This window comes from Solanum verrucosum, unplaced genomic scaffold (genome assembly GCF_900185275.1).
Source record: "Solanum verrucosum unplaced genomic scaffold, falcon-dt-bn FXZP01000125.1, whole genome shotgun sequence".
Classification (NCBI taxonomy): Eukaryota; Viridiplantae; Streptophyta; class Magnoliopsida; order Solanales; family Solanaceae; genus Solanum; species Solanum verrucosum.
In genome coordinates this window covers 3855235-3877801 of record NW_026019923.1, presented here as the reverse complement: position 1 = coordinate 3877801, position 22567 = coordinate 3855235, and the positions used below count along the sequence as shown (strand labels likewise).

At 32.3% G+C, this 22567-nt stretch overlaps 4 protein-coding genes across 4 annotated transcripts; 2 read left to right on the top strand and 2 right to left on the bottom strand.

Moving 5' to 3' along the window:
- Positions 1 to 3432: 3432 nt before the first annotated feature.
- On the bottom strand, positions 3433 to 10249 carry LOC125825479 (dol-P-Glc:Glc(2)Man(9)GlcNAc(2)-PP-Dol alpha-1,2-glucosyltransferase). The gene is made up of 8 exons (XM_049504809.1): positions 10035 to 10249; positions 9691 to 9782; positions 6843 to 7176; positions 6033 to 6303; positions 4786 to 4923; positions 4480 to 4687; positions 3955 to 4097; positions 3433 to 3814 (listed from the first exon to the last, which is right to left on the bottom strand). The coding sequence occupies exons 1-8, from the start codon at positions 10122 to 10124 to the stop codon at positions 3555 to 3557; spliced, it is 1536 nt and encodes a 511-aa protein (XP_049360766.1). The 5' UTR covers positions 10125 to 10249; the 3' UTR covers positions 3433 to 3554.
- A 704-nt stretch (positions 10250 to 10953) lies between these two features.
- Positions 10954 to 12875, bottom strand: LOC125825562 (actin-71). The gene is made up of 4 exons (XM_049504889.1): positions 12756 to 12875; positions 12275 to 12668; positions 11488 to 12101; positions 10954 to 11029 (listed from the first exon to the last, which is right to left on the bottom strand). Exons 1-4 carry the CDS (start codon positions 12813 to 12815, stop codon positions 10964 to 10966), a joined length of 1134 nt encoding a protein of 377 aa, XP_049360846.1. The 5' UTR covers positions 12816 to 12875; the 3' UTR covers positions 10954 to 10963.
- A 5034-nt stretch (positions 12876 to 17909) lies between these two features.
- Positions 17910 to 19770, top strand: LOC125827027 (uncharacterized). The gene is made up of 4 exons (XM_049506386.1): positions 17910 to 18224; positions 18655 to 18795; positions 18881 to 19039; positions 19657 to 19770. Exons 1-4 carry the CDS (start codon positions 17910 to 17912, stop codon positions 19678 to 19680), a joined length of 639 nt encoding a protein of 212 aa, XP_049362343.1. The 3' UTR covers positions 19681 to 19770.
- A 1160-nt stretch (positions 19771 to 20930) lies between these two features.
- LOC125825917 (uncharacterized) lies at positions 20931 to 22567 on the top strand. Its single transcript, XM_049505208.1, has 4 exons — positions 20931 to 21218; positions 21417 to 21557; positions 21653 to 21820; positions 22442 to 22567. The coding sequence occupies exons 1-4, from the start codon at positions 20931 to 20933 to the stop codon at positions 22463 to 22465; spliced, it is 621 nt and encodes a 206-aa protein (XP_049361165.1). The 3' UTR covers positions 22466 to 22567.

The window sequence follows — 22567 nt, the reverse complement described above, 5'->3', positions numbered from 1 at the left end:
TGACTTCGAATATCAGATGGTTAAAATCGAAAAAAAATAGAAAAAAGGGGGGAAAAGTGGAGGTTGGGTAGGTTTGGATCAATAAATATTATATGTATACGTTGCATGTACAATAAAATAGGATATATTAACATGAAGGTAGAAAGTCAACTTCTCGAAATAAAAGCTAAAAATAAAAATATTATTATTTGACAGTTGCTTGTGGTTTAGGTATCTCTAAAATCTCGTGATTTTATTAATGGAAGTATAAAAAGATGAAAATAATAAATGTTCAAAGGACAAAGAGGAGTTGGTTTTGATTTTTGGACTATCAACATCACTTATTACCAAATGAAAAATACACTATTGATTTTTTGTGATAATTAGTTGCAAATATCTTGTGAGAAAAGAAAAAGGATAATTAAATCCTTAAAAAAATAGTAGTTGTAAACATTAAGAGGTTGTATGGTTGGTTGAACAAGAGATTTGTTATTATTAGAAATAAAGATTTTTTCTATCGTGATATTAGTTATTTGATGATCGCTAACGCACACAAAATCACTCTCATAACTTTTTTTTTGCAAGTGGAAGGAAAGATAAAATGAGGGAAATGAAGAGCAAAGGGGAGGGAGGATTTACTTGAAATTGACGGGAAATTTGTGCTATAAAACATGATTTTTCACTGAACCAACTGATCATTTGAAAAATACATGGTGAAAACATATTTTCACTAAAATATTTGTTAGTTTCCTAGTTTTTTCGTATGAGAACACTATTATTTTCTATTTTCTCACCAATTCTATCAAAGTATATGTGAAAATAGTCACCAAATATTTTTCAATAGAAAATTTTAATAAAAATATAATGTTTTTTTTTAGTAATGTGGGATAAATTTTGGGATTATTTTAATTTTTCTCCTATAATTTTGGTAGTACAACATTTGATTTCTCGATTAGCAATTCTAAGATTGTTTATACCACAATTATAAAAATTTTGGGATTTCTCCCAATCATTTTAAGAAGACTAGGTTACATTTGTAAATGAAATTTATCCAATTTAGACTAAATAGGTATTTATATTTATACCCATATATGATATATCCCATTTTTAATCTAATGAACCAAGCATCTATCAAAAAAGTATATCTACTTATCTAGCAATAAACCATCATTGTTTAATTTCACATTATATTTTAGAGATAATTACTTGTTCCTTAAATCATAATGAACACTCAATTTATAATAATTAGTCATCAAAATCACTCAATTTTATTATATCTTTCACAAGTCATTAAACTTTGCTTAATTATCTTTCATAATCATTCAATTTTGTTTGGTTAGCTTCCCTGATCATTTAAGTCAAAAATACCATTTTTGATATCTATTTAATGACATAACATTTAGGAATTTTTTTTTAAAGAAATTAAAATCAATATTTAGAACCTAACCCACTCTATATTCAACCCAATTCTTAACCCAACCTACTTAAAATGAATTAACTATACAATATATGCCCTTAATAATATTTAACTAAAAGAATACGACGATTCTTCAATTTCTAATAATTTTAAATATTTAACCATCGTATTCTTTCAGTAAAAAAAAAACATTTAAAAAACTTATAAGGTTTAATCATGTCATTTGAGTTAGACTTCATTGTTGTCAATATTAATTATAAAAGGTGTAGGTAATGCAAGATGTGAAGCAATCTTTGACCAAACTAAAATATTAAGAAAAATCACAAATGGAGTATTAACTTTTTTAAAAAAAATTCCAAAATAGAATAGTCCAATATGAAAATGATTTATTTGTAATCCAACCATATATGGTTTAGGTTTGTACACACAATTAGTTAATTGAATCAAATAGGAATATTTTGGCAAAAAGGGTCCCATCATTTACTTCCTACTTTCTATATTTGTATGTACTAACGTCATGCAATTAGGTTGTCTTGAAATTTTTTCTAAATTGATAATTTCTCCGTTTCATATTATTTGACTCATATTTACTTAACATATCCTTTAAAAAAGTATTCCCGTCATCGATCTTTACGTGTCGAGTATTTTTTCCGTTTTGATTTACTTGTCAAAATTTAATTTGACACACTTATTAAGAAAACAGTGATTAATATAGTATTTCAAAGATATTTACTCACAACATTTTTCAAAGACATTAACTCAATGTTAATGAATTAAGGGTATAATAGAAAAGAAATATCCTTTCTTGATTTGTTAAAAATAATAAGTAAAAATAAAAATCAAATTTGACAATATTTGACAAGTAAATAAGGATAGAGGAAGTATTAATTTAACCTTCCCCATTAAGGTATATTAATAAAATGATAATTTTGCTGAAATATATTAAAATTTGCTGCATAATTGACTTTTGATAATATTTGATGTTATGAGAGTTTAATTTGACATTTTGATTTATCAGATTTACTGGTTGGTTCGATTTTTTATATCAGGTCATGTTAGAGCTTTTTACGATAAATCACGTGCAATGATTTTTGTAAGATATAAGTTGAGTAAATTTATTAATATAAAATTAAATTTAGTGACTTTACTAAATAATTTCACATACTTAAGCGACATTTTGAATATTAGAAAGGGTCAAGGGGGTTTATTCGAATCTCATTCAGTAGAAAATCATACCATTTATATATGGTTAAAATTTGTTTTTAGATAAATATTATACATGCAAAACCCCATTAAATTATTCGCATATTTATTTTTTATATTTTAAACTCCTTTAATAAAATTTTTGGCTCCACGATATAAGATATAAATACATATCATTCTGTAACCAGATACAATGAATTAATGTAACAGTTAAGCATAAAAAACGTGTAAAGTAATGTCATTTCATTGACTAAAACAAAATACATAGTGAGTACTACTTTTCTTACACAATTAATTCAATTCATACTTAATGTTCAACTTTCAAACAGAACACTTCTTTTAAAAAAAATAAAAAAATAGGATGAAGCGGAGACAATTAACTTGGAATATCCCGTACTAAAAAAAAGTCATTTTCTTTATTTTTTAAATTTAAAGAAAATATTCTTCGAAACATGATAAAATTAAAAACTATTTTCCTCCATTACCAAACACACCCTTAATGAATTAACTTTAATTTGTCCTAATTCCAAATTAGTTGGAATTAGCAATAAGAATTTTCTCTATTCCACTTTGCTTTTGTTTATTTATTCTAGTGGTGGCCTATTGTCTTCGAATCCTGAGTCCACCTCTGCTCTCTGTTACAATCAAACACCATCATATAAAACGACAAAGAGAGAATTATAGAACGAATATGTAATTCCAAAAGAAAAAAAAGGAAATGTAATATTATGAACTAGTAAAACAACCTCAATGGTTAAGACACTAGTTTTGATTGAAACAAATTCCTTTTACCACTCATTTTTTATACTAAAAAAGTTCTTGTACAATATAGCATCATTCTACAAAAAAATTATCCTAAACTACATTTCAAAAGTTGAGCAAATTGGGATCTGCAGGTACAGCCAGAACACTGGTGCAGCATATCAAAACTTGTTGAATTCTCCTGAGTATCTTGCTACCATATGAATCTCTGTACACCAGTTTCGTGGACCCAAGAAAACGGACGGAACAAGAACATATATATAGTGAAAATATTAATGGCAACATATAGGATTCCCATCAGAAGCCAACTTCTGTCATCATCAACATGAGAGTGGAGGATCAAGAAAAAGAATGGGATTGTATAGTATCTGAACTCTATAAGTGGAGCTGGAATCAGTGTTGCAGCGGTAGCCAAGAAATATACCAGTACCCATGTCTTCCTCTGACTTTTAGCTGCAAATAGAGGGAAACAAGAATATGTTTAAAAGAAACTAGAATTACGAACAAAAAATTTCTTTTCTTTGATTCCGAGTAGGAGCTAGGGATGTATTGTAGCATGCACAGGTTAGAATAGGACAGAGTGCTTTACTGACCCAAGATATTGAAGATGGAGATCCATGAATATACATAGAGTGGAACCAGGAGGTACTTCATTGACCAATGAAATTTGATTACTTTTCTCCACAGATAAAAGGTATAGTGTCGATTGTCAGCGACAAGATAGGGGTGAGCAATGCTGCAATATCAATATATCATGTCACATATGTATACTACCATTTCCTGGTCACTTGAATGCCAAACTATTGTGTTTCATTCTTGCAAGGAACCAATTATTAGATATCAAATCCAAATCAGAAAAAAAGAAAATGATGTGCATACAGCTAGAATTTATTAGAAATGGACGCCATTATGTATTCGGTATGAAGGAAAACATTTTCCTTCATACCGAGCACACCCTAAATCTTTGATGCAACATAGAAGAAAGAATGGAAAAATTATGTTATAGATTGTACAGCATGACAAAAAAGTGATGAATTGCACGAAAGAGAGGAAAAGGGACGGGAGGGTATAAGGATGGTGCAACTGAACTTAGAAAATTACAAAGCCATTCATCTAACCTGAAAAAGTGCACTGAAAGGAACCCAACAGCTAATGCCGTGCACAACTGAAAGAAACTGACCAGCTTATTTTTCTTCCAGAATGATCGGGCCAGTGCTGCAGCCTGACCAATTGTGAAGTGCACGGGAGTCACAAACAGCACAGAAATCAAGCTAAAATACATCAATTGTGCAAAATGTGGAGAAACCGTGTGAGCCTCTTTTGCACCTGGATAGCACAAGGATGGGAAAAGAAGTGTGTGCACGCACGGTTAACAAATGGAAGAGACCATAAAGAAACAAAACTACAAAAGTGAGAGTTGGTACCAAGCACTATACTCCCGTTCCAGAAAACAAAGGTGATGAAAGCGGCCATAATTACGAGGTAAGGCCAAAACGATGCAATAATCTCCCACTTAAATTGCCAGAGTCTTGAGATAATCTCACGCACCTCATGAGAGAAATCTGAAAAAGGAATGTAATCTCTTATACACTAAGATGACATATACAAAAGGAACCTAAATCGCATTGCCAACAACTAATATGCAAGAAAGGATAACTATGCATGAGCCCGAACAGCTTACCAGTCTATACCATGCCATTTGACAAGAAAAGCTTACATGTCTGTACCAAGCATAATCAATTGAAGAATTTCTTGTAAATGTGTTTGTGAACATGATAGCCACTCTGGTTAACATTTAATGGATGCTTCAAACATGCGAAGCAAGTTTTCCACATGACACACTTCTCATAAGAATGTTAGCAGCAAGGAGTGTTCCTTCAGTTTATCTAACTTTGTTTTTGATCTCCTAACAGATTCCCTCAAATCAAAGGGAATTTGGATACTAATTAGAAATACATTATATTTGTAAGAATTTATTAATGCTGGGATCAAAAGCCTAAAATTTGATTTAGTGAGGGTTAAGAGTATTTAGACTAGAACCACAGGTTGTCAAAAGACCAAAATAGCAAGTTTCTCTTGTTAAGTAGTACGTAATATTACCTAACAATTGAAGTAAACTATATCACTAGGGAAATTATTTGTACATCCAAGTAATTATTTCAAGTAATAAGAGTTCCTTTTCCGCCCCCACCAACTTCCATACTCTGGATTGAGGTGTTCTAACAGAAAGAAAATTTTTACAAAAGCACAACCAAAAGTATCTCTGTAGGATGCCAGAACGAGTGGAGTATTTTATTCCCTCATGTCATCCATGGTTACCAGGTTTTTTTACAACAGATAAATTAAATCTTCATGATGCCGATTCGCAAGTAAATCTTTTGGATATTTCACCTCATAAAGAAACGCTTGATAGCTTGTAAAATTGAACTTGATGTATTATTCTTTTTTTTTAAATGTTTTTTTTTTTAACTTGATGTGCTCCAAAATGGTGTTTGATTGTATTGTTTTTATTCAATGTTACTTTAGATCACTGAACAGAAACTACTTATCAAAAAGAAGATGCGTATCACGTGTCCTACACAACATAAATCAACAGATGCTATCATGTGTCCTAACACAACACAAATGCAGATTAAAAAAAAAAACTTGAAACAAGATAAGAAGACAGAACCTGAGGAAGGCACTGACGAAGCAATCTTTTGGTGGATAGGAGAGCTAAATGTAGCTGCCTGATTGTGGATTCTGCGCTTTCTCAAGTTAGAGTGTGTTCCAACACCTTGACTCGAGACTGGGAAAGCATCTTTACCTTGTGATTGACTAGAATCAGTCAAATCGGCACTATCCTTCGGCTGACCTAAAATATAGTCTAAAACCCCAGTGCATGCTATGAAAAGGATCCATACGATATTTGTTTGTCGTATCAGCACAGCCAAAGCCCCAACCTTCAGATGTATGAAAACACTGTTAACTTCTCAATTAGAAAAACAACATGGTCAAATTCAATATCTGATCATTAAATAGAACTATCCATAGCATGCAAAACAATAGCATTAAAGTAAATCAGGCTTGAGAGGAAGATAAATTGTTATGAAGTTAGAATTATAGTTACTGTTTCTTTTATTCTCTCTCCCTCCCCGTATTTACTGTTGAGTATTGTTATTCTTCTGATACAGCTCAAGTGGAGGCAACAATAAAATACAGTACTCAAAGCACACTGCGGTCTTACATGTGGTATACAGTAATCAGCAATTTGTCAGATGTCAAAATGACATATATCCTTGGAATAAGTAAAGTGCAGAATCTATTCTTGGAACAACATTAAAGCTTTCGATTGATATTAATCGCAAAAGTTATAAAGAAGAAAACAATTCTATGACAAGGAATGGGCTATAAAGAGTTTGAATAAAAGTCAATTTTATAACTTTGCTCCCCATTATTATCAACTAGAAAGAATTAGATGGGATTGAGTTGATCCTCTTACCAGGGAACTGAAGAAATATTTCTTCTTAAGACTCATAAGATATGATGCCAATACAGCAGTTAGCGATGCTACATCTGTATAATAAAGGAAAGTGAAGAACCAGTGAAGGGGATACAATGCAAGGACAACCGTCCGAAGAGTTACTTTTCTGTCAGTAAGAGAAGGTCTGAGGTGGGTAAGTATGTTGTAAACCATCATGCTGCAAAATATAGCCAATACACCATTGCTGGAGCGTAGGATGGAAGAGGAACAAGCATCTGAAAACGAAACATCTGCTTTCATAGAGAATATCCCTGGAAACAAAGAAGCAACATAGGCAAGTGAAACAATGTACCTGCAAAAGTTTTAAATTATTTGCATTAAATTCCCTTATCAGTTAAATCTATAGTGTTTTTTCAACTGAATCATCTTAGAGAACATTTCTTTTCATATCTAACATGGATCAAGGCCATGGCACAATTTATGCGATATCAGCTAGCTCCACTCTTTTATCTGTATCCTTATCTGTTATCTATATCCCTTTTTGTCTTTGAAAAACAAAAGAGACAAATCTGAGAGAATTCCTTTAAATCATTTGATGATGTTATATAGCATTTAGCTAACATATACTCACTAACATTGAACCACGTTGCCAAAGATCTATTGATTTTTTTGGACCCTCCATCAGTCCATCTCATTTATTATCTTATTTGACCTAGCATATCAGTGATTATTTACTGCAGGAATATGTGGATCCATTGTTGAACTTTCTGTTTATGGAGTTCTTTATTAGAAAGAGGTTCCTTACTGCCATTTTTTTTTGTGAAGTAAGGTTAACCTTACCAAAAAAACAAGAATTAAAAAAGAAAAATAAGCTGTATTGAGTTAAGTGGATAAGAGAGTCCAATTGTATAAAGATTCCTATTAGAGAAAATAGGCATCACTCAGGGACTGCCAAAAGGGAAAGTGGAACTATCTTTTCGGACAGGGGAACATTGTTCAAAGTAACTTACTGAAATCCCCACCCAATATAACTTCATTGCAAAAACGCTCCTTATATTTCAAAACCAACACTCGGTGCCCCTATATAATGGAAACCCAAAAAAAACTCAAAACTGTGGATGTGGAAAACATAATACCAACTCATGAAGCTAGCCTATGTAGACAAACACTACTATACATATGTACTTATCCTTAGTGAATTTTAAGCAGTGTGGGAGTAGATGACAAACTGGAAGGAATGGGTGGAAGAATGGTATGGCTAATGCACCATCTATGTTGCTCGGACCCATCAAATCATGCCTCACCCATGTCAATCCGACACGATTTGGGAATGGATGTGGAATTGCACCATCTATAAAAATAATAAGTAATGTTAGATGGGTGTTAGTAAATTATATTGCTACCACTCCCTCCAATTCATTTTATATAGTGGTATTTGACAGTTTGACTGGGCAAAATGTTGAAGGAAGAAAGAAAGATCGAACCAAAAGTACCCTTAGAACTTGTAGTCCTTACATGCCATTCCATTTCTATGGCTATAAGGGCATCTAATTAAGGGTAGAATATGTAGTTTAAACTAAAAACGAATCAAATATAATATAAAAGTTCCATTCTTTTGAAACAGTCTAGAAGGAAAGAGTGTCATGTAAAATGAAATAAAGAGTATTAATTTATTTCCTTTTGGTTTACTCCATCTATCAACTGCACCTTAACGAACTAATTGCAATATGAATCATCTAAATCCAATTCGCTCTAGATGAGCCCATTTTCATTCCAATACTACTTAATCTGTATTTTAAGGCAAATAATGATTTCTCTAAAGCTAAAGACTCTATTAATCTCATACCTATCCTTACACAGACATACAAGTCTTTAAGAAGACTAGAAAGGCTTCTAGCAAAACACCACATCACATGTACGTCTCTAGCCTTAGTCACTAAGGAGGACAAGGGAAAAGGACAAAATTACTGGAATTTCAATACAGAGTCTACATGCACTAGACTGATATTGTCCTCTTACAAATCATACATAACATACTCATTTTTTGCAACTAGAAGTACATGCAAACAATGAACAGAGAAAACCTCTCCTACCCAAGATTTAACATTCTACTACAACTACTACTGAAATTGGGGTAGGTTGTTTTGAGACCTCTAATTTACTCTATTGGACTTGTTCGCTCCAACATTCAATAACTTGGGGTTCTCTAACACTAGTACACTACAGGTCCTTCTTCATACTTACTCTTTGCATAGACTTTTCCTGTAAGCCACTTTTCATGATAACTGTGGAGAAAGATTGTAAGACTGGTACCAACTACCAATAACTCATTTATGAAGAAATCACTTGCTAAGTTAAGATCATCAAACAAAGTAAAGCTATACTTAAAAAGAAAAACAATAGACATTTTGCAATCAATTAAAGGAAAAAGACCCATTTATAGATACATAAAGTGTTCAAGCTCTTGTAAGATTGGGAAGAAGCATGGCATGTGCAATTCCTATTTCCAAGCAGACATGTTTGGTTTCCACCCTAACTAGATCATGTATCTCGCTATTTAGTCGATGTAGCTCTGAACCATAATTTAACACCAAAAAGATCAAGAAACGAATTGACGAAAAGCTCTCAACTTGTTGCCATACAACATATTCCCAACTCATCAGGAAAAATTGACTATATGAAGCTAATACTATAACATTTCATTTACAATATATCGACTCCAAGAGGCCAATGCAACATGTAATTTACTCCCTATTTTACATGCTCTCTGAAGTTACAGTACAAAGCAGGAACAATTTTGACAACACTACCTAAACCAACGACGAAGCAAGTAATCATACGAAACAGAAGAAGAACGAGATAGTACGTACAGCCCCAGAGGGTGGTGATCATGGGATCCCAACTTCTGAAATTGCCTTTGCAATACTGTTGCGCTTGAGGTATGTGGAATATCTCATCCTGCAAAAACACCCATATCCACATTACACCTCCAACAACAACTACGTAACCAGTGTAATCCCACAAGTGGGATCTCAAAAGATTCAAAATCATCCATATCCACATTACACCTCCAACAACAACAACAACAACAACATATCCCCAGTGTAGTCCCACAATTGGGGTTGTTTCCGATAGACCCTCAGCTCAAAATCCATAGAAGATTATCAAATCAATAAATTACATTCATATTAAACAAGAATACTTGATTACCATGTAAGGTTCAGTGACAATACGATTGACGAGGATGGATACAGCTACTACCCATGAACTTACAATCACTGCTACTGCAATTTTACCCATTTTTTCACCACAATTCTTGTATTCCCTCTTCTTCCTTCCTCTCAAGTTCGGATCTTTCTGCAATTTGGGTCTTCCCTGATACAGAAATTGGGATACCCAAATTCTACAGCAGCTCAAAGTAACGACGTCGTTTAGTTCATGATATGTTTTTTTTTTTTTGGTTAAAAAACCGATAATACTCCTCCTAAATATATTTTTTTCGTTTATTTTTAGTTGTTCACTGTATTAAAAATATATTTTCACTTTTAGCATATTAGGAGAAAATGTGTATTGTGATAAAATATTCGTGACAACCATTGTTTCTTAAGAGCATGTGAACTATGAAGTACTATCTGAACAAGTAAAAGTAAACGAAAAGTGTATTTAAGAAACTATTTTGAATATATTGTATTATTTAATGATCTTTTAAGATGGATTTGCAACTACCAAACTCTTTTACGATTCCTAACCATTTAATAAAATATTAATGTCTATAATTTTTCATAAGTGTCACTGGACTTTACCATTCTAACATATATGTAGAGAAAAAAAATGTATGCAAACTTTATTCCTATTTTTATGCAATAACTCTTTGTTAAGAAAATAGCTTCAAGGTCTATCACAAATTAATATTTGATGATGTTCTAGACCAGTTACAATTGATTAATACTCCTAGTAAGTAACAAATTAAATCCAACGACCAATTAACCCAAGTGATAAGAAGGGTTGCTCAAATAGTAAGTATTTTCTGTCTCGAATTCAAAGATTGTTAGTTCGAGTCACCAAGAAAACAAAAAGAAGAGGACTAAAATTGCCATTAGAAACTCACATGTTGAACCCAGACTCCACATTTGTTCTGATTAGAAGCACTTCCTATGCACAATGGAGGGGCCAGACTCATCATACTCTGCCTTAGCAATCCACATCTACAAATCCAAACAATGATAAATATGTTAGTCATCATCATTATCAACAAAAAGATAAATAACTCAATTAGTTGAAAATCAAACACACATGTATAACAATGAAGGAAAATGCCCCTCTTTGGTAGGAGCCCAAAAAAAGCCCATAATGGATTTCTACGATTCGAATCCAAATTGGTCGAGCTAGTGTAGGTTTCGGGAACCAGGTGGTTAAACCAAAAAAATGAAGGAAAATGCTTCACTTTGGTAGGGTAGGCAAAACCCTTTTTATACTAGGATTTTTATGGTATGAATCCAGATTAGTCGAGCTAGTGAATTTCGGGAACTAGGTTGTTAAACCCAAACAAATGAAGGAAATGTCTCTCTATGGTAGGTCGGGTAAGACCCTCCATAGTGGGGGTTTTTACAGTGTGAATCCAGATTAGTCGAGCTAGTAAAAATAACGGAAGGAAAATGCTTACCTGTTGGAAGGTACTGAGGGATGCCAAAATTGAACCTCCAATCCAGACACTATACTTCCTTTCAGGGGGAGCAACCACTTTGATCTTCATGCTACTTGGTGCTAAGGCTTGAATCTCCTTGCTCATTCTATCAGCAATGCCAGGAAACATAGTTGACCCACCGCTAAGCACAATGTTCCCATACAAATCCTTTCTAATATCAACATCACACTTCATTATAGAATTATACGTTGTCTCATGAATTCCAGCAGCTTCCATTCCGATCAAAGAAGGTTGATAAAGAACTTCAGGACATCGAAAACGCTCAGCACCAATAGTAATCACTTGTCCATCAGGCAGTTCATAGTTCTTCTCAACAGCAGAGCCTGTCTTGGTTGTCTCAAGTTCCTGCTCAAAATCAAGAGCAAGGTATGCCAATTTCTCCTTCACATCCCTTACAATTTCCTTCTCAGCAGTAGTAGTGAAAGAGTATCCGCGTTCAGTAAGAATCTTCACCATGTACTCAGTAAGGTCACGACCAGCAAGGTCGAGACGTAGGATGGCATGAGGTAGTGCATAACCTTCATATATAGGAACTGTGTGGCTCACACCATCTCCAGAATCCAACACAATACCTGCAAGAAAACATGAATTATATTTGACTACAATTCACTATTTACATCTCGAAGTACCCTTTCACTAAAGTGTAGCAAATCATTATGAAAAGGAGGAAAACGATAGAGGAAGAAAACATAGAAGCACGAAAGGCAAATTAACATTCGAAACAAAGAAAGTAAATATATCTTACCAGTTGTACGTCCACTAGCATACAAAGACAAAACAGCTTGAATAGCAACATACATTGCTGGGGCATTGAATGTTTCAAACATTATTTGAGTCATTTTCTCTCGATTAGCCTTAGGGTTGAGAGGTGCTTCAGTAAGCAAAACAGGATGTTCTTCTGGAGCAACTCGAAGTTCATTATAGAATGTATGATGCCAAATCTTCTCCATGTCATCCCAATTATTCACTATGCCATGTTCAATTGGATACTTTAGTGTAAGAATACCACGTTTCGACTGAGCCTCATCACCAACATATGCATCCTTCTGTCCCATTCCTACCATCACTCCAGCATGACGCGGACGCCCAACAATGCTAGGAAAAACAGTCCTAGGTGCATCATCTCCAGCAAATCCTGCCTGCAAGAAAGAAAAGATATACAATATCAAATTGTATATTCACAAAGCAAATTAAAAACGACGACATTTGCAAAGCAAATTTGTTACCTTAACCATGCCAGTCCCATTGTCACAAACAAGAGGTTGAATATCCTCAACGTCAGCCATTTTCTAAAACTTTCAAACAAGTAAAAAGTTATCAACAACTGAAAAACAAGGCTAATGAAAGTCACTACCCCATTCCAACCTCATTTTGTTTTGATAGATTATATATAATTGTTCTTGAGATAATAAGTAAGAAAGTCACTTGTTTTCAAGAAAAGATTTCTAGGAACACTAATTCATTTATCTTAGAAAGTCATGTTTCTTTTTTATTCTGATTTTCTACAACAAAGAAAGTGATTTTAAAAAATAATAACTATAAAACGTAATGACTGTAAGTTGATTGGCTATACGAAAAATCAACCTTATACAGGTTAACACTACTATACAACTTAAAAGTTCAATTTGAATTCCAAAACAATAATTATTATTTTTTGCTATAAATAACCAAAAATCTAATACAATCACAAGAAAATGAACATGTAAAACTAGAAAATTCTTGCGAAACGAAGATTAAATTCATTGTCATTTCAACAATTTAATTCAAAGGATCGAATCTATTCACATTTCCTATATATAGTTCATATACATGCTTCTACTAAGTGTCTATCGTCATTAACCAGAGAGGTTGAAACTGGAGGAACGTTTATCCTAAAGTGGATTTTGTTACAAATTTTGATTAATCGAATCCCAAAATGAATATCAAACTAATGAAAAAAAGACATGCTTCAAAATAAAAACATCATGACATGAACATAAACACGTAAAATAAAAACATCATTCTCACCTTTGTTGAACTTTTCTTTCCAAAACAAAAAATGTAGAAAATATTGTGATTAAGAAAAAAAAAATTCTAAAAATAAAACATAATTTGGAAATTATTTGGAGATAAATATAAGAGGGAACCGAGAGAGACGCATTGTGTATTGATGATGAGATCCTTTCGCCTTTTTTTCCGACTTCTTTTGTACTAATAATATATTTAATTTCGTTTTCTTTCTTTTTCTTAGCTTTTGACATATTATATTTTTTTGGGAAAATACATAAAAACACCCTTGAACTTGGCAGCAAAACTTACTTTAACATTTTAACTTTACGGGTAATTATTTACCCCCCTAATCTTATTACAAGTGAATTTAATATCACCCGGATGGCTGACGTGGCAAATTTCAAAAACATCAGCGCGTAAATAAAGAAAAAATAAATTAAATGGGGCCTTTTTTTTCCCTTTCCAGCCAATACAATTTTTTTCCCATTTCTTCTTCTTCTTCTTCTTCCTTGCACCCATCACCCCAAACCCAACTTATTTCTTTCTTTTTTTTTAATTATTTCTTCTTCCTCACAACTTGCACACCCCCTCCTCTCATTCCTCTATGCATCCTTTATCTCCGATTTTCTCCTTCTTCTAAGTAGTTTATATTTATAATAAAAGAGAAAATTTCAAATCAAAATAGCAAATCTTTAAAAAATTTCAACTATGATTTGATTAATAAAGAATTAACAAAGTGTCAGAACCTTAAAAAATAATTAATCATCTAACTTTAAACATTACTTATTCTATACCTGGATATGTATTAGGAAGTTAAACAAGAAAACTAACAATAAATCTAAAAAGTTAAGCACACTGATTTTGCACAAATCTAAAAGCGCCATTGTTGATGTAAGTTGAAGCTTCACTTAGCTGAAAAAAGAGATTAATGGAAGTAATAATAAATCATTACAAAGTAATGAAAATAGAATGAATCGGTCAGAATTTTAGAGGTTAAGAAATTGACCCAAATGAAATAATGAAGATAATGGGTGAATAGTGAAAATAATTTTTTTTTAAAATCTAGGGAAATAAAAATATAGAAAAAGTATATTTTTTTTCAATTATCTGACGTGTCATTGATGTGGCATAGAGGTGGTGCTTAAGTGGCGCGTGTGTATTTCACCCATAAGTATGAAACTGGTATTGTATGTGTAAGGTGCTATTAAAATCATTTGAAATAAGTTTAGGGGGATAAATAATTACCTGTAAAGTTAAGGTGCTAAAGTGAGTTTTGCTGCCAAGTTCAAGAGTGTTTTTATGTATTTTCCCTATTTTTTTCCCATTTCAAAGGCCGTTAAGATTTTCTATTGTCAGTAAAAAGGGACAAATTTGAAAATCTATATTTAAGAAGAAAAGGATCAATAACGACGGTGGATGCCATTATAAGAAAATGAGATGTTATTCCACTATCAAAACAACAACTATTGAATTGCACCTTTAAACACTATCCAATGTTTGATCTTGAGGGAAATCTAGATAAAAAAGGAATGTTTCGTATTATCCCGTAAGATGACTTAACATATTTGCTAAGAAACAAGTCATAATAGAGGAAGAAAAATATCACTATATTATGGAAAGAAGTAATTGCAAATGTCCACCTGATTCGGTATGTGTAATTGTTAGTATTGTAATTCTTTATATTATTTAATCTCCTAAAAAAAAACTCTCATCTTTATGGTCTGTTCCAGTTTTCTATTTTTCTTTTACGGCTAGTTATTGCTTTTTGAATGTGAAGAACTCTTGATTTTTAGCAATTTGAGGATTTTTAGCTACTCACTTACTCTTCCATTTTCGTTTTGTGGCCAGAAGAATTAAGTGGGCAAAATTTTTAATAGTTTGATTTGAATTTCTTGTCATGACAAAAAGACGAAAGAAATAACACAGCTTAAGGCCTGAAAATTCAATACTTGCCTATGATACTTTTTTCAGGAAGTACTCAATAACATTATTTTAGTTGTGTATATGTAGTGATTTTAATTTTATGTAATATTATATCTTTTGTTGTCATAAATAACATTGTATCTATTCTATTTTTCTAGTGATCTCAAATGTCTATCCGGTGGAAAAAAAAAGGTAGTCGCTTCGGGCTGCGAGGTTGCTATAGAAAATAAAATTTCCAAAATCGCTCATTATCACTCAAGAACGTTTTGAAGAAGAAAAAGGAAATTCTAGGAAAAATTTCAACATATATTCATAAAAAATCTTCATAAAAATGAGCAATCTGATCCTCTATTGTTGTAGTTCGATTTCTAGGGCTAAGAAAATATAATTTTGGCCCTTGGGATGACTTGAATTCATTTTAAGGTGTTAAAAATTCAGATTTATGAGGATTTAAGGGTATAAGACCTTGGCTAATCTCAAGAATATTTGTTCTCGATTTATTTACTGCAATTCACATGGAAAAGTCCTGAAATGGGAAGCATATAAAATACCATTATGTATGTTGATAATCTCATGCAATGAACATGCTATATGACTTGTGAATTTCAAGGGTTATTGTTCATTGTGATTGTGCATGATTTTTTTGTGTTTGCTGGTTGGCTCGGTACCAAGCCGATACAAGAATACTAACGATTGGTTCGGATACCTTGTCTAATATGATTACTAACTCTAGTTGGCTCGAATATTGTGTTGATACACTAACGTGTGAGTTCCATTAGGGAACCATGTTTACATGTTTTTTTCATAAGTGAATCAAATTTACTTTTTCATAATACATAGAAGCTCCTGCTCATGTTGAATGTAGAAGAGTTATGTTGCAAAGGCACTTGAGCACTAAAATGAGAACAATGTAAAGCTTTACTCACACTTTCCATTATCTTTTTCCTTTTTTTTTAGAAACTGATAAGGTTCCTCTAAATTTATTTTAGGGCACTAAAATGAGTTTGACCATATTCTCAAGGACGATAATGGAGGTAGATGTCAATACTTCATTTTCTATATTACCTTTTTGGTAAAAAATAAGCGAGAATGAATATTTTCAAGCTAAGCTAGTGCGACATATAAATCAATCTTTGAATTTCCCGATTGTTAGGCCAAGGGTAATGAAATCTGCTATACATTCCTTTTTGTTTCTTTACTTTAAATATCCTATAGAATGAATTAACATTTCAATTCTTCTAGTGTTGTCTCCGATACAAAACTTAGTCTCCTATATATTTTTCGGCCAAGAATAAATATCATTTTAGAATATCAAAAAGACATTATGTTTTTTGTTCAAGTCTACTATCTTAAAGATATATACAGAGTGTAATTTGAGAAAATATATATAGAGTACCTTAGTCAAATGATCCTCATAATTAATGCAATCATACAGTTTCTTATTAAGTAGGTCAAAATCTAAATCACTTATTTAGGATAGGAGGGGGCGATTTATGAACATGGTAAAAAAATATTAGATTAATATGGACTGTAATGGAATTATTGTGATCTATCCACTCTTAATCAGAAATATTAAGTTTGAGACTTCAAGAATAATTTTTTTTAATTGAAAGTATCATCTAAAAAATAAATTCTTCAATATGTGAAGCCATATCTAATCAAAATATCATTATCTATTATTTATAAGCAATGTATTTTCAAGGGATTAAGCTCTAGGTTTAAATTATAAACAACTAATCTTGTTCTCTTGTTCATATAAGAAGTTTGACTGCAGATACTCCTCAATACTATATATCAATTTTTTTTAATCTAGAGATGAGAGACCATCATTTTTTTTGTTTAAAAGAATCGTTAAGTAACAAACGTTTAATTATCATAATTTTTTGATATTTCTGACAGCAAAATATTGTTGATAGTACATAATAGAGAAACTAACCTTAATAGAATTTTAGTAACAATTAAATTTTATTTAAATTAAGTAATATCTCTATATATAACTTATTATTTTTTTTAAAAAAAATTTAACAATAAATAGCAAATGACAATGTTGTATATTTAATTATTTTTTTAATAAAGAATGAAAACTCAATTATTTCCTCACTGCTAATAAATTTGTAATTGTAGTCTTCAATCTTCATAGTGTTCATATTTTTATTAAGATACATGTTTCATATCACTAATAAGTTTACCATTTTTACACTTATTAAAAGTCATTTGAATATTTATAAAGCTAAAAGTAATTTTCTAACACTTTGTCGTGGGTTGAGTTATTTTAATTTACAAATAAGGAAAATTTTATAATTATTATAACTTTATAAATACGATAATTATTTATGAGAAACCAAAAATAAGTTTTGGGGTTAAAATTAAAATTTACGTCTACTTTAACGGTGTTAGGTTAATTCTGAAATTGATTTTTTAACAGTTTTGGGGTAAAATTAAAATTTACGTTTACTTCCGATCAGTTCATGTCGTCGCCTCCGCCACAATCATCGTCGCCGCCGCCTCCACTGCCACAATCGCCGCTGCCGCGGCATTACAGAGGTTCCTCAAGCGAATCGGATTGTCTGCCGTCGTTGAAGAAACAAAAAGTGGATGAGGAAGATGGAGAATCTAGCGATTGCGAAAGTGAGCAACCTTTATCCCCTCTTTCAGATATAAGCCTTCCCGACTGGGATATCGAAGAATTAATGGAAGATTTATTTTGCCCTATCGATCCCAATGATAAAAAGGTGGATAAATCTGTTTGGTATAGGTACTTGCAGCAGATCCGTGAGAGTGAGGTATCTTTTCTCTCCATCCATAACTATTTGCTCTATATCTCTACTTGTTGTTGCTTCTTTTTGTTGAATGTTCAGCTCAGAGTTTGTTGCCTTTTTACTGATTGCTGATTCTTATTATTAAGATGAAACACTTTGTTGGGAAAAAATGGTTTTTTTTTTTTTTTTTTATGACAAGGGAAATTCGCAGCTGCTATCCTTTGGGTGCGCATAGGGTAAAACTTTCGCTTCTATGCAATAGCTCGCAAATCACATAGGAGAGGTAACCCGCACTAGGCAAGCCTGATGCGACGAGCTCCATTCAGAAGACAAACCCCTTGCTTTCGCTGACAAGGGGTTTTGAACTTGAAACCTCCAATATGGATTAAAAATTCAAAACTTACTTTTAGAACAAACATATTTATTTTTAATTGATTGAGTTTTTTTTTTTTAGGGATTTGATATTAAAGATTATCCCGGTTCGGGTCCTCTTACTACCATTTACCCCATGACTAAATACTTAGAATATCCTGGTGAGGTTGAAAAGTTGAAGGTTTATGCTGCAAAGGCACTTGAGCAGTACAATGTCAACAATGTAAGCTCTACTCACACTTCCCATTATCTTTTTCCTTGTTTTCTCTATAAAGCTGATAAGGTTCCTCTATATTCATTCATTTTAGGGCACTAAATATGAGGTCGACCGTATTCTCAAGGTTAATGGACAAGACTTCACTTTTTACATTACCTTTTCGGTCAAAAATGGCGAAGATGAATATTTTCAAGCTAAGGTGGTGCGAGATATAGATAAATCTTTGGATTTCCCAATTGTTAGGCCAAGGGTAATGAGATATGCTATACCTTCCTTTTTGTTTCTAAACTTTAAATATCTCATAGAATGAATTAGCACTTTAGTTCTTCTAGCTTTGTGTCGACACAATTTGACATAAGATTCAATTAAAGATATTAATTTGATTAGATGTCATGTATTTGTGATCTCCTTACTCTCTCCGTTTTTAAAAGATTAGATAGATGTCTTATAACTTTATTCAAGAGCTCGCTTTCCTATTAGGTAACATTTGAAATCTCTGTGGATCGATATGAATGTTTTTGTGTTTTCAAATAGTTTGTACTACTATGTTATTAACCTCTTGATTTTCAAAAAATAAAACGCTCAACTAATCACGCTCCCAAAATGGTTCTGTTAATTTATCACATTATGAATGCTCATTTTTGCTTTGTGATTATGTAACTTTCATGTTGTCAAATCAAATAATTTTTCATTCTTCCTCTGGTTGCTGTTTTTCCATGTGTTGTGTGAGAAAACAAATGTAAATATGATATTCGGTTTGGATTAAGGGAACCTAGAAATTGTTTTGGAAAACCTGATCTACTTCTTGATTGCTTATTAAGTTTCAGCATTTGCAAGTTACTAACTCTCTTGTGTGTTTTTATGTAGGTGAAGGGAGGTTTGGACATATAGTAATGTGAAGTCTGTGCATCCTTTTGGCTTTGTGTTAACAACTCTTGTCAATGTTGGACATCATTACTAGTAAATTGCTCTCTTCTTAGTTAGTTTTGTCTCTATTGTTTAGTTTGAATAATAATGTACTACAACAACTATGCCTCAAACTCAATCTAAACATATTAGGATATGATGAATCCGCAATTGCGCCTCAAATACAAGCTAGTTGAGGTCAGCTATATTCCTCCTATATGAGAAATCACACAACAATCCTCAAAATCAAAAAGCTAATTGTATTTAGCTACATGAACCCTCGATACTCTATGGATGTCGATAATTAGGATTTAAGGTTAATAGATGGTTGAGCATTGCCTAGTTTTTCTTCTTTGTATTGTTAATTATTTTCTTATTAACTTACTCTTCGATTTTAGTATTACTCATCATGTTCTTTTTTTCGATTATCATATTATTTGGTACTGTTACTGTTTTTTTTTTCCCCATTATTTTCATATCTAATTTAATATGTTTTACTTAGTCAATTAGAAACAACTTCTATACCTTCATAGGATAGAGTAAACTTGTACACTCTACCATTCCCACACTCCTCCACTTGTGAAATTATACTAAGTATGTAAAGCATCAAAATGTGTCTTCAAAAAAACTTAATTATTTTATACAATAATTAATATTCTTAATTTTTTAAAACAAGGTCTAATAGCTATTGAAAGGGGTATCTTCATAGTTTAATTGATTGATTATCAATGAGGGTTCGATTTCTCACATAGCTAAATGTCTAAATCACGTGCCTATTTTGCATCAAAATGCGTATCAAATGAAAGGCGAACGATACCCATCAACCCACTTTGTCCAAAATTACAAAAATGTATACGGAGAAGCATCTTTCGCCACAATCACCTATGAAAAAGTCTTTTGATTATTTATAAAACTAAAAGTGATTTTCTTATACTTTGTCTTGGATTAAGTTATTTTAATTTGAATCCCTTATACGTATATCTAAATATATGTTTAGCCCCTTAATTTTTTTTAAGAAGTAAAATTTGGTAACTTTTACCTATTACAATTTACAAATAAGGAAAATTTAATAATTATAACTCTATAAATACGATAATTATTTATGAGAAACCACAAATAAGTTTTGGGGTTAAATTAAAATTTACGTCTACTTTAACTGCGTTTGTTAATTCTGAAATTGATTTTTTAACAGTTTTGGGGTAAAATTAAAGTTTAGGTTTACTTCCGAGCAGTTCATGTCGTCGCCGCCGCCACAATCGCCTCTGCCGTGGCAATACGGAGGATCCTCAAGCGAATCGGATTGTCCGCCGTCGTTGAAGAAACAAAAGGTGGATGAGGAAGATGGAGAATCCAGCGATTGCGAAAGTGAGCAACCTTTACCATACTCTCTCTCAGATACAAGCCTTCCCGACTGGGATATCGATGAAGCAATTGAAGATTTATATTGCCCTGTCGGTCCCGGTGAAAAAAAGGCGGATAAAGCTGTTTGGGATAGGTACTTCCAGCAGATTCGTGAGAGTGAGGTATCTTTTCTCTATTTGCTCTATGATTATCATAGTTTATGGAGAATTTTAGATTCATATCTCTACTTGTTGTTGTTGTTGCTATTGTTCAGCTCATTGTTGATTCTTCTCAGTAAAACAAAACACTTTTATTGGAAAAAATATCATTTTTTTCAACAGAATAAACATATTTGTTTCTAATTTTTTTTACTTTGATAGGGATTTGACATTAAAGATTATCCCGGTTCGTGTCCAATAACTAGCATCTACCCCATGACTAACTACTTAGACACTCCTGCTAATGTTGAAATGTTGAAGGGTCATTGTGCAAAGGCACTTGAGCAGTACAATACGGACAATGTAAGCTCTACTCACACTTCCCATTATCTTTGTAGTTTTTCTTTTTCCTTGTTTTCTTTGTAAAACTAACGAGGTTCCTCTATTCTTCATTTTAGGGCACTAAATATGAGGTCGACCGTATTCTCAAGGTTAATGAAGGTGGCTGTCAAGGCTTCATTTTCTATATTACCTTTTCGGTCAAAAATGGCGACAATGAATATTTTCAAGCTAAGGTGGTGGAACATTTAAATAAATCTTTGGAGTTCCCAATTGTTAGGCCAAGGGTAACGAGACCTTCCTTTTTGTTCTAAACTTTAAATATCTCATTGAATGAATTTACACTTCGGTTCTTCTAGCTTTGTGTCTAACTTGGTGACACTGTACATAGAATTCAGTTAAAGATATTAATTTGATTTGATGTCCTGTATTTGTGATCTCCTCACTGTCTCCGCTTTTAAAAATGTCTTATAACTTTATTCAAGAGCGCGCTTTCCTATTAGGTAACACCTGAAATCTCTATGGATTGAAATGAATGTTTTTGTGTTTTCAAGTAATTTGTACTATGTTGTTAACCTCTTGATTTTCAATAAAAGAGAGAGTAAAACGCTCAACTAGTTACGGTCCCAAAATGGTTCTGTTAACCTATCACATTATGCTTTGTCATTATTAATTATTATGTAACTTTCATGTTAGCAAATCAAATAATTTTTCATTCTTCCTCTGGTTGCTGTTTTTCCATGTGTTGTGCGAGAAAATAAATGCTAATATGATATTCGGTTTGGATTAAGCTTAAGAAAGGAACCTGGAAATTGTTTTGGAAAACCTGATCTACTTCTTGATTGCTTAAAGAATGATTAAGTTTCAGCATTTGCAAGTTACTAACTCTCTTGTGTGCTTTTATGTAGGTGAAGGGAGGTTTGGACATATAGTGATGTGAAGTCTGTGCATCCTTTTGGCTTTGTGTTAACAACTCTTGTCAATGTTGGACATCATTACTAGTAAATTGCTCTCTTCTTAGTTAGTTTGTCTTT